Source organism: Gossypium hirsutum, chromosome A02, assembly GCF_007990345.1.
Source record: "Gossypium hirsutum isolate 1008001.06 chromosome A02, Gossypium_hirsutum_v2.1, whole genome shotgun sequence".
In the NCBI taxonomy this organism is placed as follows: domain Eukaryota; kingdom Viridiplantae; phylum Streptophyta; class Magnoliopsida; order Malvales; family Malvaceae; genus Gossypium; species Gossypium hirsutum.
In genome coordinates this window covers 1,311,173-1,328,418 of record NC_053425.1, presented here as the reverse complement: position 1 = coordinate 1,328,418, position 17,246 = coordinate 1,311,173, and the positions used below count along the sequence as shown (strand labels likewise).

Sequence of the window (17,246 nt, the reverse complement as noted above, 5' to 3'; positions counted from 1 at the left end):
CATGACAAACTAAAGGAATAATATAAAATTTTCACTTTATTCTTTGCTTGGTGGATTTGACAATGAATATTGATATCCAATCTTTTTGATATTGTTGTGTGCCAAGAAACTACAGCTCACAAATTTAAATCTCTCATATTAAATAGTGTGGTTGCTTAATATTTATTTTTAATTTTATGTGTTTCACAAAAAGAAAAGTATAAAACATATTTTATCTTGTATGAAACAAATTAAAAAGATATTCAAACATCTGGGTAAGATTTTCTGATAATTCTTTGACGAAATTTGATAATTAAAGTAAAACAAATATTTGAAAAAGAAAAACCCTAAATCTATCTTTAGTATATTTCTTTTAACAAGTTTCTTTAGACTATTTTGAAACTTTGTTCAAGTGAATGAGTTTCTTATAAATGTTTTTATAATTCAAGGAGGCTTAATACTTTGCTTGAGAGAGTGCATTTTTCGAAGACTTTTTTTCTATCAATACAATATTAGAAGATGGAGAAGGGGATTACAGAATTTAAATTAGGTGTCTTTTCTCCGACTATATCCTTGGAAATGTGGAGCCTTTGGCCTTTGATGATTGAAGCATTAGCTGATTGGGCAATTCACTTCCTTCCGAGTATGATTTGATTTGAATTTGATATTTCTTTTGCTCATATCTGAATGTTTTGGGATTTGTTAAGTAGACTTTTAATCTTAGCAGTTTAAGCATTTTCTGCTTATTATTATCAACATAAGCTACGTAGTGACACTATTTTAAGAAGTAGATGTCTGCTACAATGCAAAACTTGGGTAAAGCCTTACAATCAACTATGCTAGTACCACACTGTAAGCAATTCATAGTGATACTATTCACTCTTTGAAAATCTATGTCAAATATAACTGATCAGAAACTTGTGTTTTATGCATGTTTATAATACATTTATGTCAGTGCCTTTGGTTTATAAAGCTCTGTTATTTGCTTTGTCTTTGGCAGATTATGGCAGATAAAAATTTAGAGGACAATGATATTGAACCAGCCCCAAAGCTGATTGAAGTAGTGTTTCAAAACAGTAGAGGACAGGTGGATCACTGGGTTGAGCCGTATTTGAGAATCACACTTGATCGATTGAATCGAACGGAGAAACCACGGTTGAAATGTCATCTTGTACAAGGGGTATGGTGTCTGTTGAGCATTGGCCTGCAATGCAACATGTGACCAGCAGCTACTTCAAGCAGACCAGCAATGTAGCAGAACCGAGAGCAGCAACAGCTTGGTGCATTTTGTTTTCTCTTTTGTTCAAATGTAATTTGCCTAGTTAGTTTGTAACTTGAAACTAAAGCTTGTAGGATTAGTTTTTTATTTGTACTTGATGTAATGGCTGATGTATCAGCTAGCTTTGATTTGAATTTCAATCTTGTATTAGTTAAGTATAGGTGGGAGCAGTTACATTGTTAGGTAACTGTCAAATTCACTTTGTAACTTACATATAATTTGATATTATCAATGAAAATGTATGTTTTTCAGCTCAATCTTCTTGTTGTTCAATTTTCTTTCTCTTTTCAAACTTTTGCTTCGTTTTCTTACTGTCATTTTTAGCAAACTTAGTTCGTTTTGTGATTTGTTGCTGCCTTTGTTTCAACAGTGTCGAGGCATAGCTTTATTCTTTTGCAAGATGATGTCATATTTTTATATGCTCATCTCATGTCTTGTAAATGTTACACATTTGATATTTTGCCTGTTGCTTTTCTTCTATCAGAAATACTCTTTTATTCCTGGAAAGTGATTTAATAACACGACACTGTTCTTCCTTACCCAGATTGCTAATGCAGTCTATTACAATGCAGCCTTGACACTCAGCATATTAAACAAGTTCTCTGTTACAACTGAAGTGTTCAACCTTTGGCTCCAGTTGTTGCAACATGTTAGAAAGAGTGGTTTACGAGCGAATTTTAAGCGGTGGGTGGTTTTGTATTTGCTTTGATCATTTTCCATGTCACTCTGTTTAAGCCTTGGGTATAATATTGTTACTTTTACAATGAATTTTCATACTTCGGCTATTGTCTTGCTATGACTCAATAAGTTATCTGGCTTCTACAGGGAACATTATAAGAAAGTGTGCTTGTACGAGTTAAGAAACAGATTAGGATATCACAGCAGAGTCTTGAGCTAGAAGCTTCAATGACTTGATATGCAACCAAGAAAATCGGGCTTGAGAAATCAAGAACAAATTTCTTAACAAGAACCAAACAAGAAAGAATGCTGAAAGATTCATCTCTTGATTGCTGAAACATTTCATTACATATAAACAAGTAATTAACTCGTCTGAAAAATCAAAAGGTTGTCACCTAAACACACCTAACTCCACTAACATGTCTTGAAACTCATAAAACATTACTTGCACACATGGTTAAGCTGATTTATCAAATCCGTCAGCACCAAATACATTAGTTCAAATGTAACTAAGTAGAAAAACATTAGAGAAATACAAAACAGCAGTGTATTGTTCAGCTGCAACTTGCATGGCTCGTTCAAAACACTGCATGAAAGCCACTTCTTAACAGTGCTGCTTGTGCCTTACATCACTTCTTGCACTTCTCGGTGACCAGATTGGCTGGGAGGCTCTTGGGCGTGTATTTAGGGCTGCCCTTCATCTCCTAGTTGCTTACAAGGATCAAGTTGCAGGTCTCTCTCTCTCTCTCTATATATATATATGGGTGTCTGTGTGTGTGTGTCAATGCGCTTATACTAGCATGCTGTGTGTCTGAATTTTGAATCTTTTTTAGATTGAATCCTTAAATCCTTCCGTGTTATTTATTTTTTACTTCATTTGAGTGAGCAGAAGCTGCAAAGGAGTAAAAGGTTGAAGATGATGATGATATGGATGGTTTCCAGACTGATGATGACGATGATGTATTGAAGTTGGCATGCATGCAGCAGATAAAGCAACCAGGGAGCAGACAATGCAACATAAGTTATGCGGATGAAGTATGAAGAACAAGCTGCTGTAGTATTTCCGGATGAAGTGCATGCAGTTATTGAAGTTGATGCTATTGTTCAGTTTCAGTTTCATTTTGTTACTTTAAGTAATATTCTGTAACTTAGTTAATTGTGCAAGTTGATCTGCAAGTTGCAATGTGTAAGGAGTGCAATTAAGTCTAAAAATAGTAAATATGTCAAAGCTGACCAGCTTATGACTGGTTTATGTATTGGCAGTATGCCATCTTTTTAATCAATGAATTTCAATAGAAATCATTCAGAAAAAATACTTTCTCAATTTTTTCTTTCATAATTCAAACCAGATTCTGCTCTATTGCTTAAAACCCTTCATACTTATTGTCAAAGTTTTGTCGTTCTTCATCCTGATACAGTACTTTGTTGTTTAAATCCAGACTGAAGTTTATACTTCATCCGGACAAAATGTGTCAAAAATCCAACATGATGATGGTTCTGATGGGAGTCGACGCGGAGGACGAAGGTGCAGCTGATAGCATGAGGCTTCAAAAATTAGCTGCCCAGGCATGCATTATTTTGGTCTTTGAAGGTTATTTGATACTTGGCTCGTCATAAATATCACAAACTGGTAAATAAGATGGGAATGTCTAGCTACTATATGGATAAAGATGGAAGATTCTCGAATGTTGGTACCGATGACTAGCATGGCAAGGAGGGCTGGAATGATGAACTTTGGAAATTAATAGTAATGCTTCGATGGGACCTTTTTAACGAGCCTATTATAATATATTTCCTTTTTGTAATTGGTCCTTGGACTTTCCAATCCTTTATTTCACTCCATCTTTGTTTTCTATAGGCGAAAGCTTTCCGCACAAATAACGATGATGACGAGGATGACTCTGATGATGACTTTAGTGACGATGAAGAAATACAGTCACCAATTGATGTCGATATTGTTTGCAGTCCATTCAAGTCATTCATTGGTTCATACGGTTTTGAAGGTGATCAAAACCCCAAAAAGGTCAAGTTCCAAATCCATGGAGATTTTTTGTGTATAAAGTACTCTTCATCCGCAAAACACAGGGTTAGGGAACTCCGAGTTTGCCAGTTTTGGCTCGTCTGGTGAGTCCGTCCCAACTCATCCATCAGTTTCTGTTTTGCATCTTTTCACACTATCCGTCAAAGTTATTCCCAATTAGTTGTTTCCGGGTCGGATCTTCTCCCGGGAATGACTGGTCTGGGGCCATGCATACAGTCTATAGTATGCCATGTTTAATCAAATGGCAAAATTTTTGTGTTTTGCATTGATGATTTTGGTGAAGAAAATTTTGCCTTTTACCTCATTTCCCTGCCAGGTATAGTGTATCAATACCAGGGAATTTTATTTTTGTTTGGGATTAAGATTTATGTTTTGTTTTTTTGCCCTTTAGAGGGCTACTTTGGTTGCCAATTTGTAAGAATATGATTCTTTTATGTTATGGGATTAATGAAAAAGAATATATTCGGATTTTGATTGTTTGCATGTATTTGTGTTATTTTTAGTTACTACCGACGCAATCAATAGTATTAGTATTTTGGGAAATATAGTTCATTGCATGGGCACCTTTGAGAATAATTATTGTCAATTTTAATGCCCACTATTTTGGCATGTTTATGTTCATTTTCTCTTTCAAGTAATTATGTACTTTATAATTATACTTTTGTGGGCCAATATTTTTTTTTAGTTTTTGATAATTTATTCAATTAAACTGGACAAATCAATCCAATCGGGAACTTATTCTTTGATCTATCGGTTTAGTTTTAAAATCTTTGTTATTCAGATTAAATTCGCGATTGGTTTAATAATGAATAATTATTTGATACGAAACTTTTAGATTTCATAATAATTATGTTTGAAATTTGACAAGTTTCTCATTTGCTTATATATCTAATTTTTATATTTTCAAATCTTTACTCTACTCTATTTGTTGAATTTAAAAAATTTACATGATAATTTTCTTTTAAATATTTTAATATAAAAACATAATATCTAAATGTATTTATATTTAAATGTTTTCTATTCATGAGAATGAGTTCCGGCAGCTATTCTTAATAGCTATACGATGGTAGTTATCGATGAGAATGAGTTCCCATCCCGAAGAAGATGAGTAAGGAAACTACATACAAGGTTGTGATATAAGAGAGATAAATGAACTAATCCTTCAACTTTATTTGGAACTGTAATAATTTTAGTTTATTAAACGCTAAACCTAATTTGAATGTGCAACAAAAGAGAGAAATAATTTTAGAAAAAAAGTTCTATTTTCAAGTAAGCTTATATAAAGAAACAAAGAGAAGCATTCAACAATAGCTTTATTATTGTAAGTACAATCACACTCCCAAATTACAAGAAAAGCTAAAATCAACAATCAAACACCAATGCAAACCACACAAGTTTCAACTCCAGATTATTACATAATATTTATTTAAAATTTTAAAAGTCAGATAAACCAAATTATAATGAAAACTAAAATCACAAGTAATAAGGTAAAGATCAAACCTTGTGTTCCACTATTGAGTTTTTCTGCAAATGAAGTGGTAAGTTTAAAATATGATTACATCTGAATTACTACATGGGCCATTCCGACCAAGACTGTAGAGAATCGGGTGCTACACAATCCCAGTGGACAATATATTTACACTCCGACTTTGAGCATTCAAGAGCCACATCTTCACAAGGCTCACCACATTCATCACAACCAGGGTAGTAATACTTCTTCTTCACAATGGTAAGTGGGTGTGGATGATCTGTTTCTTCATAGATGCTCCCAAGTTTGAGGTATGGATAACTTCCAAGAACACAACCAACATGAGCAGAAGTATCACATGTTGCACAATGATAAAACCAACGATTTGGATCTCGACTTTTTTCACAGATATCACAATGATAACTTTTTGAATAACTGTTATCATCATGATCAGTGAGTGAAAGAAGATGCTCATCGCATTTGTGACGAGCTGTAATTGGAAGTGAAAAACATTCAAGATGTAGTACAAAATTGCAATCCTTATAACAAAATGCCCCATATCCACTTGTTGTATAACCACAAGCATTGCACTGGCCTTTGTAGTCTCTGTATAAAAAGAGGGGGTGTTCATGTCTCAAACATGTTCGAGCACCAGGAGTAAGAGCAATCACACATCGGAGACATATTTTTCCCTCACATCCACAACATTCATAAGCAAAGGCAGTAGATATGTTATTACAGTATTGACACTCAAAAGCTTTGTCAGAAATAAGGACGAGAGGCTCTTGGTTAGAATGATGCCAAACATTCATCATCTTTGGTAACTCGGCACACGCTTTATGAAGAAAAAAACCACATTTTGAACAGTAGTAAAATGGATCCGAGATTGGCAACATACACCCATCGCAACTATTTTCATATCCTCCAACAAAAGGACTTAACATTAGATTATGCATATGCTTGAAATGCTTTATTTTTGTAGCTTCTCCGGCATCTTTCCTCTCAATAACACTGATGGAACTTTCATTGGGCATCTCATCTTCATTCTCTAGTGAAACTATTGAATATGAGCTTTTATCCTCTGTCACACAATGCACATGGAATGTAACATTGCAATGTGAACAACAATAACTACCATACTCTGGATTGGCTTCATCATGACAAATGATGCAATCTGAACTTTTAAATTCATCCGAAAGGAAATATTTGTGAAAAATGTGATGATCATGCCAACTGCTTTTGATGATACGTGGCAATGTAGTGCACCTTCTATGGACCATAATTCTGCATGTAGAACATATATAGGCAACGTAAATTCCTTCAAGACCGCACGCATCACAAAAGTACGGCACTCGTCTCAGAAGTGGAATGAATGTGTGTTGATGGCTTTTGTCTTCAGCAGCAAGATCAAGTTGTGGTGGTAAACATATTGTGTGAAATACAAGCTTACAATATGTACAACCATAAACAAATCCTCTTTGGGTACTTGCTTTGCATATCTTGCAAGAAAGTCTCTCATTGTTAAATTGTAAAACAAGAGAGTGTTGGCAATGGTACGTAGAATTCAATTTGAAAGGAAGCTTAGCACATTTCTCATGTAAATTAAATCCACAATTAGGAGAAAAATGTTTATAATTTGCTAATGGTTCCCAACACAGAAAGCACACTGCAACATAATCACCGATTTCAGTGGAAATAAATGGATCTTGAAGGGCAACATGCTCAAGCTCTTTCAAATTATTCTCAGCGATATTAAGCGTTAATAAAGCACATTTAATATGAAAGTCCAAATTGCAAGAGCAGTGATAAGCGAATTTCTCACATCTTTCATTACAGAAATCGCAAAACACGAAAGAATGTTGTGACCTTTGCATAAGAAGAAGAGGCTGATGGGGATGAAAAGGATGATTAAGCTCCAAAGGTGCCTCAGCACATAACTTGTGAAGGTAAAACCCACAATCCTCGGCACAGCTAAAACATGGGGTTGACACCTTTGTTGAAAAATCAAATAAGGTAAGTGTTGAAAATTCAAAAATGGTTTGAGGTGCAATTGGCACCGAAAGAAAAAAAATAGTTGGCAAGTTGTTTAAAGTTGAAAGGGATAATTGCAATTTTGGTCCCTAATTTTTTAGGTCATTTGCAAGTTAGTCCCTAAACCTCAACTATAAATAGGCCTAACCATTTCTCATTTCAACCATCCCAACCAATCTTTCTCTCTTAGTTTTCTCTCTTCTCCCATTTGAGAATTCTTAAGGAATTCTATTTGTTTGTAATATTTTAGAGATAGTAAAGTTATCATCTGGTGTTAGTGCCCGAGGACGTAGGTATAATTTACCGAACCTCGTCAAAACTCTTGTGTTCTTTCTTGTCCTATTTTTCTTTCAATATTTGAGGGTATAATAGTAGTATTTAATTGTGCTATTAAATTACTATAGAAGGGATATTCTGACTAAGGAAAGACTTGGTATTTAAGAGATCCTTGTGATCTACCTCTCTTCCCTGAGAATTGAACTTTGTGTGATTTTTTAGTATAATAATTTACACGCTTCCGACCCTATTGGAATAACAAGTGGTATCAAGAGCCGAAGGTTAATCGTAGTATGCTCTGTGGTTGCAGTTTAAACTGATCTTCCACATCAGAAAAGATTTCCTTAGGTATATTGAAAGATTATGGAGAAAACGGTCGGTGTAGGAGCTTCAACATCGTCCATGTGGACAAGACCGACAATTGCAAATGCAAGATTGGCCGTGGAGATCTTTGATGGCACGGGCCATTTTGGTATGTGGCAAAGTAAGGTTCTAGATGCCCTTTTTCAGCAGGGTCTAGACATTGCCATTGATGAAGAGAAACCAGATGATGTACAGGAGAAAGATTGGAAGGCGATCAATCGGTTGGCATGTGGCACAATTCGATCATGCCTTTCTCGAGAGCAGAGGTATGCTTTTTCAAAGGAGACTTCTGCAAATAAGTTGTGGGTGGCACTTGAAGAAATTTTTTTGAAGAAAAACAGTCAAAATAAGCTCCACTTGAAGAAAAGACTGTTTCGCTTCACTTACGTCCCAAGTACCACAATGAATAATCACATCACCAAATTTAATCAGTTAGTTACTGATTTGCTAAATATGGATGAGACATTCAAAGATGAAGATTTGGCTTTGATGCTGTTAGGGTCACTTCCTGAGGAGTTTGAGTTCCTAGAAACTACTCTACTTCATGGCAGGAGTGATATATCTCTGAGCGAAGTCTGTGCGGCCTTATATAGTTATGAACAGAGAAAGAAGGACAAACAGAAAAACTCAATCAGAGATACAGAAGCTTTAGTAGTCCGAGGTCGTTCATACACTCGGAAGAAAACTCAGAAAGGGAGATCAAAGTCAAAGTCCAGACTCGAGAAAGATGAATGTGCCTTTTGTCATGAGAAAGGCCACTGGAAGATAAATTGTCCAAAGCTGAAGAATAAGGGAAAAGCTGCTGTAGATGCTTATGTTGCAAAGCATGATACCAGTGACTCTGAACTATCACTGGTTGCATCATCATCGTCGTTCCATTCAGATGAGTGGATATTGGATTCGGGTTGTACCTATCATATGTCCCCTAACCGGGAGTGGTTCTCTGATTTAGTAGAACTAAATAGAGGAGTTGTTTATATGGGCAATGACAATGCCTGTAAAACTGTTGGGATAGGTTCAATCCAATTAAAGAATAAAGATGGATCAACCAGAGTTCTGACTGATGTTCGGTACGTGCCCAGTTTGAAGAAAAATCTCATCTCATTGGGAGCCTTGGAATCCAATGGTTCAGTTGTTACTATGAGAGATGGGATTTTGAAAGTGACATCTGGCGCACTTGTGATATTGAAGGGCATCAGAAAAAATAACTTGTATTACTACCAAGGTAGTACAGTTATTGGAGCAGTCGTTGCAGCTTCCAGTAACAAAGAATTAGACTCAATGCAGTTGTGGCATATGAAGTTGGGACATGCCAGCGAAAAATCCTTGCAAATTCTGGCAAAGCAAGGATTATTGAAAGGTGCAAAGGCTTGCAAATTAAAATTTTGCGAGCATTGTGTTTTGGGAAAGAAAAAGAGAGTGAAATTCGGCACTGCTATCCATAATACAAAAGGTATTTTGGAATATGTTCACTCAGATGTGTGGGGGCCTTCCAAAACACCTTCGTTGGGAGGAAAACACTACTTTGTTACTTTTGTTGATGACTTTTCCAGAAGAGTTTGGGTGTATACCATGAAAACTAAGGATGAAGTGCTTGGATTTTTTCTTAAATGGAAAACTATGATCGAAAACCAGACTGGCAAGAAAATCAAGCGGCTTAGGACGGACAATGGAGGGGAATATAGAAGTGATCCGTTCTTCGATGTGTGCCAAGAGTATGGTATTGTTCGACACTTCACAGTTAGAGATACACCACAACAGAATGGAGTGGCAGAGCGTATGAATCGAACATTGCTGGAGAAAGTTCGATGTATGTTGTCCAATGCTGGGTTGGGCAAGCAATTTTGGGCTGAGGCTGTGACATACGCTGCCTATCTTGTTAATCGTTTGCCATCATCTGCATTAGAAAGAAAAACTCCTATGGAGGTATGGTCTGGAAAACCGGCTACAGATTATGATTCCTTACATGTGTTTGGATCCACTGCATATTACCATGTGAAGGAGTCAAAGTTAGATCCGAGAGCAAAGAAAGCTCTCTTTATGGGAATCACTTCTGGAGTGAAGGGATTTTGTCTTTGGTGCTTAGACACAAAGAAAATGATCTGTAGCAGAGATGTTACCTTTGATGAATCTGCCATATTGAAAAAGGTAGCAGATAAAGATATTCAGACGAGCGATACTCCATAGCAGGTAGAGTGTACTCCAAAACAGGTGGAGTTTGAGCAGATGGGGATTTGCCCAGTTAATAAGTCTAATTCTCCAGCCACAATGAAAGAATTAGAGGTTGAAGAGGTTCTGACCCAAGAACCATTAAGTATACCAGAACCAGTTGCAGTTGCAAGGCCACGAAGAGAAATTCATAAACCTGCTCGATTTACTGATATGGTGGCCTATGCCCTTCCCGTTGTTGATGATGATATTCCTGTCACTTATCAAGAAGCAATGCAATGTTTAGAAAGTGACAAATGGAAATGCGCCATGGATGAAGAAATGCAATCTCTCCTAAAGAAAAATATTTGGGAGTTGGCGCAATTACCGAAAGGTAAAAGGGCAATAGGATGCAAGTGGGTATTCGCAAAGAAAGATGGATCTCCTAGCAAGAAAGATGTTCGCTACAAGGCAAGATTCGTAGCTAAAGGCTACGCTCAGAAGGAGGGAATTGACTACAATGATGTATTTTCCCCTGTTGTGAAGCATTCCTCCATTAGAATTTTGTTGGCCTTGGTAGCACAGTTGAACTTGGAGCTAGCTCAACTTGATGTTAAGACGGCTTTCTTGCATGGTGAGTTAGAAGAGGAGATCTATATGACTCAGCCCGAAGGATACAAAGATGCTGGTGGTAGAAATTGGGTTTGTAAGCTGAACAAATCGCTATATGGATTGAAGCAATCCCCGAGGTAGTGGTACAAGCGATTTGATAGCTTTATGAGAAGGCAGAAGTACACAAGAAGCAAATATGACAATTGTGTGTATTTGCAGAAGCTGCATGATGGATCTTTCATTTATTTACTCTTGTATGTTGATGATATGTTAATTGCTTCGAAGAGCCAAAAAGAGATAGATAAGCTGAAGGCTCAGTTGAATCAAGAGTTCGAGATGAAAGATCTAGGTGAGGCCAAGAAGATTCTCGGCATGGAGATAAATAGAGATAGACAGAGAGGCAAGCTTTGTTTGAATCAGAAGCAATATCTGAAAAAGGTATTACAATGTTTTGGTGTAAATGAAAACACAAAACATGTAAGTACCCCACTTACTTCTCATTTGAAACTTAGTGCTCAATTATCTCCGAAAACTGAAGAAGAAAGAGAATATATGGCAAAAGTCCCATATGCTAATGCAGTTGGGAGTTTGATGTATGCGATGGTGTGTACGCGGCCTGACATTTCACAAGCTGTTGGAGTTGTGAGCAGGTATATGCATGGTCTTGGAAAAGGACATTGGCAAGCTGTGAAATGGATTCTACGGTATCTTCGAAAAATCGTAGATGTTGGTTTAATTTTTGAACAGGATGAAGCACTTGGTCAGTTTGTAGTTGGATATGTTGATTCCGACTTTGCTGGTGATTTAGATAAACGTCGTTCAACTACGGGGTATCTGTTTACTCTTGCGAAAGCCCCAGTGAGTTGGAAGTTTACCTTACAGTCTACAGTAGCTATGTCTACTACAGAGGCAGAATATATGGCAGTTACAGAAGCTATTAAGGAGGCTATTTGGCTTAATGGATTGTTGAAAGACTTCGGATTTGTTCAAAGTCACATTAGTCTATATTGTGACAGTCAGAGCGCTATTCATTTAGCGAAAAATCAAGTCTATCATTCAAGAACCAAGCATATCGACGTAAGATATCACTTTGTGCGGGAAGTTTTTGAAAAAGGAAAAATTCTACTTCAGAAGATTCTGACAGCAGATAATCCCGCAGATATGATGACCAAGGTGGTAACAACAATCAAGTTTAATCATTGTTTGAACTTGATTAACATCCTGAGAATTTGAGCACCTTCAGGTGTATGGCGCTCGAGAGCGCATTTGGAGGCACTACAAAAGATAACTTTATCGAATTTGGGGAGTTGAAGGAAATGTGTGAAGATGTGATTATCCTAATCAAATCTTCAAGGTGGAGATTGTTGAAAAATCAAATAAGGTAAGTGTTGAAAAGTCAAAAATGGTGGGAGGTGCAATTGGCACCGAAAGAAAAAAATAGTTGGCAAGTCGTTTAAAGTTGAAAGGGATAATTGCAATTTTGGTCCTTAATTTTTTAGGCCATTTGCAAGTTAGTCCCTAAACCTCAACTATAAATAGGCCTAACCATTTCTCATTTCAACCATCCCAACCAATCTTTCTCTCTTAGTTTTCTCTCTTCTCCTTTGAGAATTCTTAAGGAATTCTATTTGTTTGTAATATTTTAGAGATAGTAAAGTTATCATCTGGTGTTAGTGCCCGAGGACGTAGGTATAATTTACCGAACCTCGTTAAAACTCTTGTGTTCTTTCTTATCCTATTTTTCTTTCAGTATTTGAGGGTATAATAGTAGTATTTAATTGTGCTATTAAATTACTATAGAAGGGATATTCTGACTAAGGAAAGACTTGGTATTTAAGAGATCCTTGTGATCCACCTCTCTTCCCTGGGAATTGAACTTTGTATGATTTTTTAGTACAATAATTTACATGCTTCCGACCCTATTGGAATAACAACCTTCTCGCCACACCTTGAGCAGTTAGCTACAATCAGCAGCTGATCTTGATTCAAAAGAAGAAGCAGGGGATGTTGGTGACCATAATTCTGTGACTCCTCCATTTCTCCTTCCTCTTTGGTTTTTTCCGTCGATGTAGCAAGAAAGAAAAAAACAGAAAGTGAATGTTGGAAGTAGAGTAGAAATTTGAAAGAGAGAGACTACAAAACTATCTTAGTATGTTGCTTTTAGGGGTGAGCATTCGATCGAATCGAATCGAATCGAATAAAAAATTTTCGAGTTAATCGAGTTTTCGAATCTTATTTTATCATCCTAACTTTATTTGAAATTTTCTTGAATCGAGTCGAGCGAGATGGAATTCGAATCGAATCGAATATATTTGTTCGAGTTAAATTTTAAAAAATAATTTTGGGTCCTTGTAACCACTGTCACCCATCGTAATAAAATTTATCTACCTTAATTAAAATTTTTATTAACTTTCATCACCTCATAATTTATTTATTAATCTTTTATATACGGGTTAGCTTCTTTGTTTGTTTAGTTGCTTCAATTATCTTCAGATTCTTGTTACTATGTATTTTCGAATTAAAAAACATATTAGATGTAAAAATGTGATTTTTTAATAAAAATTATTTTAAAGATAAAATGTGAAATTGATACCAATATAAATTTTTAACATGAATAATTAATGGCATAATTAATAATTTAATTTTAATATCAATATTCAATATGACTAAACAATCCAATAATATAAATAATATAAAATGTGAAATTTAATTTAATAATATAAATAGTATCTAAATAAAATTATTACTATTTATGTTTAGTGATTTTTTTTAGATAATTTTAATTTTTTATTTGAGAGTAAAGGGTGAGAAGTAAAAATTTAGGGGGAAAATAAAAAGTTTTGGGAGATAAAAGTTTTGAGGGAAAGTAAATAGGGGAGAGTAAAATTTTGGAGGGAAAATATTAAAAAAAAATTGGGGGTTGATTTGGGGTAGATGGGAGGTGGGATTGAAAGGAAGTAAAAATTTTAAGAGGAAAGTGGGAGGGAGTAAAAATTATGGGGGAAAAGAAAAAGTTTTGAGTGTTTTTGGGAATAAAATTTTGAGAAAAAGTAAATGGGAGAGTAAAATTTTAGTGGGAAATGGATTTTGGGTAGATTGGGGGGTAAGGATTGAATGGGAGTAAAAGTTTTGGGGGGAAAGTGGGAAGGAGTAAAAGTTTTAAGGGAAAAATAAAAAGGTTTGGGAGTTTAGGGTAAAAATGTAAAATATTATAGTTTGATATTCGAATTATTCGAATTATTCGAGTTATTCGAATTCGAAAACTCAACTCGATTCGAACTCTAAATTCGAAAAAAATTCGAGTTGACTCGAATAACTCGATTCGTTTAACTCGAAATTCGAATTTTTTTTATTTTTCGAGTCGAATCGAGTTTTGCTCACCCCTAATTGCTTTTAATCTGTCTTTGCTTTCATACTTTACTTTTATTTGTTTATATTTCTAACTTTCAAAAAAAATATTTTCTTAATAATAAAGTTGAAGTATAAGACAAACCATTATTGTAAAATTATGAGGGTATTTTAAATAATATTACAAGTATTTTGATGTTTATATATTATTTATTACATATATTGGTGCATGCATTTTCATAATTCAATCTTAATTTATAATAACTAAGAATGGGATGTCATGGATTTGGGTGGTTTCTACCTTAACTATTAAATTTGAGAACAATGAAAAAATTAAAGAAAAATACAAAATTTTCACTTTATTCCTTGCTTTGTGGATTAGATAATGAATATTGGTATCCAATCTTTCTTGGTTTTGTTGTGTGCCCATAAATTTAAATGTCCCACATTGATTTTAATTTTATGTGTTTTACAGAAAGAAAACTATAAAAAAATAGTTTTTCCTGTGAAATAAATTAAAAATTTTAGAATAAATTATTAAAATAGTCACTTTTGTTTATATCAAGTTACATTTTAATCATTTATGTTTGAAATGTTACGTTTTAGTCACTTACATTAACATATTGTAACATTTTAGTCACTGAGTTGTTAATTGCCGTTAATGGTATAACAGTAAGATGACGTGGCACATTAAATCATTATTTCAAATGAAAATTTTAGGTTAAATTATACAATTGGTCCCATATTTTTTCGTTTTGAGCAATTTAAAGTTTTTTTCTTTTATATTCTTTAAACTTTCCTTTTTTCCCCCTTAGTTTTCCTACCTTCTTCATCTCTTTTAGCATAAATTTTTTTATATTTTCCATTTGTTGAACTTTTTTCTATTAATGAAAAAAGAAAAGGCGAAAGCTGAAACCAAAATAAAACTTAGTTCGCATATTCTCACCCCACAATTACAAACCCTCATCATCCATTATCACTTCAACAAACAAAATTTGGATCTCTCAATGACCTAGTCCACAAACTCACCTCACTCAGAGACCTCACCAATCATGACTTATGGTCGTCCACCCTCAACAAAGTTTCCTGAGCCCATTCCCTAAATCTCCTAACCAACTCCCACGACCACCTTATCTAGCTATCTTACCTACAAAATTCTCACCCTCTTGAAACTACGTTGTTTCATAAATTTTTCAAACGAGCTCTACACTCTCAATGACTAAAATGACCACCATACGAAACTTACCGTCAACTTTACCCAAACCAATTTGGTTCCACGCTACCTTTCTCTCTTCGGTTCATCCATGCTCGGCTTTCAATCAAGCTTGCTTGGAAATATCCAAGAATGTTTAGATCAATTTTATCATTTGCTTATTTTTATTCATCAGAAAAAAAAAGGAAAGGAATAATCTTCACGCTTTTGTAAAAGTTTGAAAATGGAAAAAATTTATTTTGAATATAAAGAATTCAATTTATGTTTAGATTTGATTAATGATATGATTTTTTATATTGATTAGTTAGACCCAATTTTAGTTTCAAAATTAGGTTATATTCATATCAAGATTTAATTAAGAAGGATTGATATTCGATTTTCAGTGAAATTCAATTTAAAAAACATGTGAAAGAAACAATGACTTGGTTTATTTGGCAGGTAAAGATTATGTTTCTGCTGTGAAAATATAATAAGAGAGAAAAATAAAGGGGGAAGAAAAAAAGAGAAATAAAGAAATAAAAAGAAAAAAATAAATTGTTCAAAAAATAAAAGTATAGGGACTAGTTTTAATAAATGAAAAACATAGAAAAATTATATTAAAAGAAATGGAGATAGGAGAAAATAGGGGGAGAAGAAGAAGAGAATGAAAACACAAAAGAAAAAGGAAAGTTTAAAGAACATAAAATTAAATTAAATTGCTTAAAACGAAAAAAATATAGGGACTAATTGTATAATTTAACCTAAAATTTTCATTTGAAATGATGATTTAACGTGCCACGTCAGCTTACCATTACATCGTTAACGACAATTAATGCTCAGTGACTAAAATGTTACAACACGATAACATGAACAACTAAAATTTAACATTTCAAATATAAGTGACTAAAATGCAACCTGAGATAAACAAAAATGACTATTCTGATAATTTACCTAAAATTTTATTTAATTCTCTTTATACATTGTTGATAATTTCATAAAATAAATTATAAATTTTCAAACATCTATTAAAATTTTCTGGTAATTCCTTGACAAAATTCGATAACTAAAGTATAGCGAATATTTGAAAAAGAAAAACCCTAAATCTATCTTTAGTACATTTCTTTTAACAAGTTTCTTCGGGCTACCTTCATGCTTTGCTTGAGTGAGTGCATCTACCAATGATTTTTTTTTTTTTATATCAATACAAGACTAGAGGATTGAGAAGGGATGACATATAAGAGCTTTAATCACTATTCCAAACATGTCCAACTCTAATAAATATTTTAAATTAAAAAATAAAAATACATTTAATAAATTTAAAATTCCCACAAAACTTTTTTTAGCAAAACAATAAACTATTCCTGGATTTAATTGAGCTAATAACAAATACAATAATATTTTTAGTGGACATACATTGAAGATGAGATAAAGTAACTTAGATTCTTTAGCAATGTTAACCAAATTTGCCCATCAACTCACCACTTGATGAACAAAGCTAGAGAACATATGCAACAATGAGTTAAACCTCTTAAACATCTGTTTCAAATCCAAAGTTTGTACCATTCATCTATGTCCTCAAGTTACTTCCACGGCAAATTTCAAACCACACATATTTCAGCTTTAGATTATTACATAACATTTATTTAAAATTTAAAAATTAAGAAAAACCTAATTACAATGATGACAACAACTAATATCACAAATAACAAGATAAAGATCAAACCCTATTTTTCAATATTGAGTTTTCTTACAAATGAAGTGACATGTTTCAAATATATTTGCGCAAGGGCCACTTCCACCAACTCAGTAGAGAAACGGGTGCTACACAATT

General features: G+C 34.2%; 1 protein-coding gene and 1 long non-coding RNA gene across 2 annotated transcripts; one reads left to right on the top strand and one right to left on the bottom strand.

The window, feature by feature from the left end:
• The first annotated feature begins 1,528 nt into the window (after positions 1-1,528).
• LOC107927467 (uncharacterized) lies at positions 1,529-3,256 on the top strand. Its single transcript, XR_001692446.2, has 2 exons — positions 1,529-2,668; positions 2,826-3,256. It is a non-coding gene; the product is annotated as an uncharacterized lncRNA (long non-coding RNA).
• Positions 3,257-5,546: 2,290 nt separating this feature from the next.
• LOC107938705 (uncharacterized) lies at positions 5,547-12,912 on the bottom strand. Its single transcript, XM_041091607.1, has 2 exons — positions 12,824-12,912; positions 5,547-7,416 (listed from the first exon to the last, which is right to left on the bottom strand). The coding sequence occupies exons 1-2, from the start codon at positions 12,910-12,912 to the stop codon at positions 5,547-5,549; spliced, it is 1,959 nt and encodes a 652-aa protein (XP_040947541.1).
• Between the last annotated feature and the right edge of the window lie 4,334 nt (positions 12,913-17,246).

What these genes read in the sequence shown, in the direction of transcription:
- LOC107938705 (XM_041091607.1), bottom strand. Translation starts at nt 12,912, where the DNA reads ATGGAGGAGTCACAGAATTATGGTCACCAACATCCCCTGCTTCTTCTT. An exon ending in ATTGTAGCTAACTGCTCAAG is followed by an intron (nt 7,417 to 12,823) that starts GTGTGGCGAGAA and finishes CCCATGTTTTAG; the next exon opens with CTGTGCCGAGGATTGTGGGT.